Source organism: Perca flavescens, chromosome 21 (genome assembly GCF_004354835.1).
Source record: "Perca flavescens isolate YP-PL-M2 chromosome 21, PFLA_1.0, whole genome shotgun sequence".
In the NCBI taxonomy this organism is placed as follows: domain Eukaryota; kingdom Metazoa; phylum Chordata; class Actinopteri; order Perciformes; family Percidae; genus Perca; species Perca flavescens.
Window position 1 is genome coordinate 11,497,771 of NC_041351.1, and position 6,879 is coordinate 11,504,649.

General features: G+C 37.0%; 1 protein-coding gene across 1 annotated transcript in view; it reads left to right on the forward strand.

Annotated features, from left to right (window-relative positions):
* The window catches only part of pax2b (paired box 2b), a 29,716-nt gene extending 26,698 nt beyond the window's left edge, over positions 1 to 3,018 (forward strand). Inside the window, exons 9-10 of the mRNA XM_028567394.1 lie at positions 1,578 to 1,664; positions 2,942 to 3,018. Coding sequence (XP_028423195.1) covers positions 1,578 to 1,664; positions 2,942 to 3,018 — 164 coding nt within the window. The remainder of the gene's footprint in view (positions 1 to 1,577; positions 1,665 to 2,941) is intronic.
* Positions 3,019 to 6,879: the final 3,861 nt, after the last annotated feature.

A 6,879-nucleotide genomic window follows, 5' to 3' on the forward strand; every position in this document is an offset into this window, starting at 1 on the left:
GATGGGGAAACCAGTGGAGTGTGTCATGTGTTTGCATATAATTTACCAATCACACAACCCATCACAGGCTCTGGCTGTTCCTCTCTTCTCCTTTATGAAGGGCTGTGATGACGAGCTTCGTTATCACCTCAGCCAAGAGGGTTATAATAACTGTACCATTTGTTTAAATCTGTTAGTCAGCAGGTAATCTGAAAAAAAAAAAAAAACGTTATTTTATATTATTGAAACTTGAAAATTAGGTCATGGAAGATCAAGGATTGAAAAGGTTTTCTTAAAGTGTCAAACCAAAAATACAAATATACACATTTCTTCATACCTCTAGTGGCATGTTACAGTGCAGTTATTTGTCCAGATTTTAAGAAATCTTATTTTCCTGCCAATAAAATGAAGGTGAATTGAATTTTGTTTGTGGTGTTCAAAGTAAAAGTAAAAATGTTTTTGTGGGAGGTAAACTGACCTTTTAAAAAACAAAATCATCTAAATGACAACACTTACACAACACATATGAATAAAGAAAATCTGCCACATGTATCCCATGATGCTTCGACCTATTTTGAGGCAAATTGTCTTTCTGAACATGCATTATTATTTAAATGATTAGCCTTTAATCTATATAAACTTTGGCACACAGTAGGCGTGCACTCTTTAAGTGCTTTATAGTTTTTCTCTCTGCCTCTGTTATGAAAAGCTATTTTGAAAATATAGAGACTTTACATTTTTTTGATATACCATTGCTGTATGCTATAGTTGAGTCCATTTAACAGCTACCAGTAAAAACAGGGGGGATGTGGTAGCACTCCGTGGCAGTGCAGTCTGGATTTACTTTTGGATTTTGACTAATAAAACTGTTAAATCATGTCGGTGGAAAACTGTCAAGTCAAACATACTTTTACTTTCCATTTGTTCTTATGTGGCACAAAGCAAAAGATGAGGGCCTTAATCCCATGGCTTGTGGTTTTGTGTTACAACCCATTCATCCTATACACAACCACTAAGATTTAGTGACAGGCACAAAACACTGTTAAAGCAAAGCCATTTCTCACCAGCTTTATATAAAATCTAGCCTTTATTGTGTCATAAAAGAAAGAAACGTGTTGAACCAACAGCAGTGTTCACTGACATGCTCCAAGTTAGTTCCCCTGCAATGAAATCCCATCGCTCCAAACACCAGAGCTCAGACCGGAGGGGGTTCAGATTGGAGGTGTTAAAAAAAATTATTCCAAGAAAGGCTGCAGGATTTATTGCAGCATATCAAAAATATATGCATGAAACTGTTTATTACCACTCTGTATTTATTAAACCGGTTTGGAATATAGTGGAGGAAGAAGAATGGGTAGATATCCATAAATGGGACAGGGAAAGCCGCCTTCAGTGTCACATCCTGTATTGTTCAGTGTTGCATAACTTAAGTGAAATGAAAAAGAAATAAATTACTTGCTTGACTGGTCGCACATCGATGACTATCATTTTCCCCCTCCAATTGCATCCTGTTTTGAATGACGAGAAATGACTGCATGTGAACGGGGTAATGGTTTGATGCATTGAAATGCTAATTGATTTGTTGTTTTGTTTTGCAGGGAGTGAGTTTTCAGGGAACCCCTACAGTCACCCACAGTACACAACCTACAATGACGCCTGGCGATTCAGCAACCCAGCATTACTAAGTGAGTAGAGAGTAAGAAACTGGATTAGTTGACCATTCGCTTCATCCCTCCCCCGAACAATGATCGTCCAATTGTAGCCTTAGCAACCGTTACTAACCACAGCAGCTTTGGATATCTCCACATGCCATAACAGTGTGCATGGGGCTGTAATAAGAGAGATACTCTGCCTTTACATAAGAGTTTTCAGGGTGTTGTATTTTTTCTCAGCTTTCCAAAACCAAAAGCACAAAGCAAAAGTGTAAGGAATGGATTAAACTGTGTGTTAAAAAAAACCAAAAAAAACATTTAAAAAAGCCCTGTTTAGATGAGCAGACCCACAGTGTGAAAGCTGGTCGCAGATGTTATAAGAGTTGAGGCTAACGTTAGTAGCTCTGTCCTCTTTGTTTGTTACCCGAGATAGCGTTACATTTGCAACACATCAGTTAGTCCTCATCCTGTTATGTGACTGAGGTTTGTGCAAGTTAGAATATATGGCTCTGATATATTAGTTCCTATCTGTGCTGTGTATTGATAAATTCATGGCTCTGTCTCTGGTACAAAACAGATTAGTAATTGCGAATTTCTCACTGAGTCCCGTCCTCCTGTCAAGTTCGTATGGATCTATAATATTCTCTACCACGAGAGTCGTTCATGGGGCGGTTCACTAGTCCTGAGTGAACTAAACGAACCCCTTGTTAGAAATGAACAAATCCCCAACTGAATAAAAGAACAATAACAGTCTGACCCCATCGTACAATCTTTAAGCACGATATCATGTACCTCATGTAGCCCTCAAGTGCATATATAAGACTAAGATTCTTTTTTTTAAACCAGTTAGCTAGAAACATTTAAATGAGTCAGATGAATATGACGTTTTCATCCTAGTCATAGACCTAACGTTAGCATTTTTACCTTCTTCTTTTCTTTTTTCTTTTTTACAGCTGATAAAAAGGTTATGTTAACTGTCCCACGCTGGCTAGAAATTAGAAACTTGTTTTTGTCAAGGACCCTTTGTTTCATAAATTATTAAAATTTCAAGTAAATAGTCATCATTGTAAACTGAATTATGTGCCCATAAAAGAGCAAATAGCTTGACAGGCATAAAAACAGTAAATATGAGGTTGGGGCTTAGCGAACGGTCAATTAACCATTAACATTTTGAGTAAAAGAGCTTTTCAGTGTGGAACAATGTGTAAAACAACAGCTCATTAACAATTGCACTACTAATAATGATAACACATCTGGTAAATGGCATTTTGTTGTTGTTTGAAATGGTTCGTTCTTCTGTTAACTTTCAGGTTCCCCTTATTATTATAGTGCCGCATCGAGAGGCTCCGCCCCTCCCACTGCTGCCACTGCCTATGACCGTCACTAGTTACCATGGAAACCAAATCAACCTGCAGGACCATGGCCTTAGCCTCCATATTGCCCCGGTGTAAGCGGCATGGCCCACTGGACACTGAGAAACTGCGCATAAAATGTTCCCAGCTCACACAATGAGAAACTTTACGTTTTTTGGGGGGATTCCAGACGACTTCTCTCTCCTCGCTTTTTTGGACACTCAAAGCCAAAAAAAAAAAAAAAAACAACTACAAGAAGATCATCAGAGACATTGAAAGTCACTTCACACACACACTGTGGCTAATTGCAGTAAAAAAAATAAAAATATGGAAAAAAGAAAAAGACTAAAAACAAAAATATCTGAATTTATTTCCTCCCCTGTGGCAGTGTCACAGTTTCATTCCATCACGGATCAATACTGTACATTCCTTTTCTTGACGGCTCTCAACAGGGACGCTGTCCGGAGCTTAAAATGTAGCACCAGCCTTTTTTTCCTGTTTCCATTCGTCTCCCACTCCAATTCAGATGGCAGCGCAGTGAGATCAGAGGAGATTAGCAGCAGCACATGCAGGCTGTGGCAGGCCAACGTTGTTTTTATCCATCTGAACAGTCACCAACCAAACATCCAGCATGAGTAAATCGATCGCTTTTGATGCCATGAGAAGATTAGGACATGTTCTCTGTGATACACAATCAAGATGTAAAAATGAAAATGAAATAAATAAAGAAACATCCGTTTGAAAATAGAGGGAGCCATGACAATATATCACCATGGCCCGCTATTTGCAAGATTTCAAAAAACTAGTAAATATATTCTTAAAATGATTTTTTTATTTAATTTTTTATAATTCGTAACAACTAAACTGCAGACTGCTTGGCTAGTGTTTTACTATTTCTTATTTGTCAGGATACAAGAGGTCATCAGGCAAAACCTTTTTGTGTTTTTTGTTTATTTTGCACTATGTTGGAGGTTTGCAACACTGGAGCGTTATTATGCAGAAAAATGATGATGCATATTTGCTTTATTTCATGAAACTGAGTGTAATTCTAATAAGTCTCAGTCTGAAAAGGCACTTACAGTTTCACACTTTTTCCTGTAATTCAAGGCCCATTATGTCACTGCCTTGACATGCACTATGTTCTCACAGCTTCCACTTTTATTTAAGTTGATTAAGTCTTTGGCATTCAACCACAGAAAAATAGGATATAACAGCCATCCCAAATCAAACCAGTATCATTTGTCTAGTTTGATGCCAGAAGCATCCAGATTCACTCTGATTCTGACGACTCCAATAACGTCAAAAAGCAGGGCCACGATTTCAGCTAAATGCCTTAAACATGTTCCCTCCTAAGTCCTAACTTCAGCTCCCTCACATGTTTCAGGCCAAGTTATTACTTTGAATCAAGCTGGAATGATGGTTTCTTCATCTGTCAAGTGAATGTATTTGCATTTGCCAAAGACTTAGTTCTTGTTCATGTTTATTTACAGGCCACCTATATGCATCATGAGAGCAGTATTATTGTTGTTATTAGGGAAAAAAACCACGTTGTTCATGAGGAAAAGTATATGTATAAATTCTATGCAGTGCAGAGATGGTCATCATATGCATATTCAGCTGTAAACCTAAAGGTAGGTGAAGTTTATTTAATTGTTATGTTATTTACAAATTGTTCATTTTGTAGAAGGATTTTTTTTGTGTGATGTGAAGACACTTCTCTGTAAATACAGTAAGACAAAATGTCTTTCATGTTCATGGGTATTATCACTTTCATTATGCTGGTCTCACTTGTACAATAATAAAAGTGTCTGAAATCTTTTACGCAAAAGGGGCTTAATGGTGTTTCTGACTATCTGGAGTAGAGCTGAAACGATAGAAAAAAAGATTAATTTTACAACATCTCTGATATTTGATTAGTTACATAAGTTACTTATTAAAAGGAAAATGTACTGGTTTCAGCTTCTCAAGTGTGAGGATTAGCTGCTTTTCTGTTTTCGATCATTGTAAATTGAATATCCGTGGGTTTTGGACTGTTGGGGTCGGACAAAAAATGCAACTTCAAGACGTCAGCTTGTAAATTGTGATAGCCGTTTTTCACTATTAATAATATTATTAAACATAAATATAAAGAAAACCATTATAGCTGTTTAATATTTTATTATATAACTGGTAATACATCCATTACAGACACTTGATAGATGAAAGGGTCAGTACATGGCAGTAAGAAAATCTAATTTAAGATATGGTGTAAGTAATGGATATAAAAAATAAGTTCAAGATGTCACAGTCACGGAAGTTCTTTATAAAAAAGGTTAAAAAGGGGTCCCAGGAGACAATCCCATCTTCCAGCTACCTTTTAAATCTATTAAGCATTAGTCTCAAATTCTCCACAGCGTTGTATCAGTGCGGGAGTATGGTCTGGCTACAGTGCGTCAACATGGGATAGGAGAAGAAAACGCTGTTTGTATTTCTTTTAACCAATCACAAACATCCTGGGCAGCGCTTAGCCCGGATGCAGCGGCGCTGCCCTTGCAAAATAATGTGCAAAATAAATGCCGGATCACGCTTTATCCCAGCAATGTACATCCGTTGAGCGAGACAACTTGAGCACAGACTCACAGATGTTATCTCTACCATTGTATTTTCCCAATCTTTCAAATCTGGAGGTTTTATTTCCAATGCCTCAAAACGATTCTCATAATAACTGAAAATGCACATTTTGATGAATTTTGAATTGTAGATCTGTTCCCCAATAAAACATAAAGCCACAAAAGAACAAAACCAACAAACCAGGATTTCCTTAACTTTGACCCAGAATGGTCTCACGATTGCAGTACAATGTATGAAAGATCCCACCTGACAAATACATAACAATTAAAACGTCCTTATTATTGCTTACAACTATATTATGTGTGTGAAAATGATTATATACTGCTTATAAATGCTAGAAATGGGTAAAGATAAATAATGTAATGTGAAGTAGACTTATTTAATGAAGACAAATAAGTTGATGGGTAAACAAAAGTTGAAACAAACAATGGCAGAATGAATTCAGGTTACTAATGAGACTATTTTGAGATAAATGTATTTATTTTTCAGGTATAAAAGATCACACGGGGGCACGGGGGCTACGGTGAGAATACCTCTAAATGTTTTTTTTCCATGATTCGGATCACTGAGCAGCACATAAAGTGTTTAACCTCTCCTCGCTTTGTAAAGCTGAATTAATTTTTCTTGCAGTGTGCCTGAATTCAATTTGTGCTAAGTTGCAGGGAGAGATTTATGCATGAAATCCCTTTTAGAGCTTATTTCACTCTTTCTTCGCTCCATAATCCCTCCACCGCTGCCGCCTTGTATGACTTAGTTATATCATTATTGATTTACAACAAGTGGACACTGTCCTGATTAGCACTGTGCGATTTGCAAAGGATTTGGACTGCAGGAGCACACGATAAAGCTGCGTGTACATTTGAAATGATGTCAGACAGAATGGGAGTATATAATACAGTTGTAGAGCTTTTCAGTTGTTAATGCAGACTCATTTCTTGATCCAAACACTATTTTTAATCTTGTTTTAATGGGAAAAAAAAGTGAGTTCTACTAGGGCTGCACGGTTATGGCCAAAATGATAATCACGATTATTTTGATCAATACTGACATCACAATTAATTATCACGACTATTTGTTGATTTTAACCAAAAGAAATGTTATTGCTTGCTACAGTTACACTACTTGTGATGAATCAGCGAAAACACGTCACAGCTTTGTTCTAACGTCATTTTTTTATTAACGAATTTCTTGGCCCTCATACATTCATTGTATTGAACTTTATGGTGTTTTTTTAAGTGGTTAATGAGGTTCGTTGAGTTGCTTTGTGGCGCCAACACAACTTACTG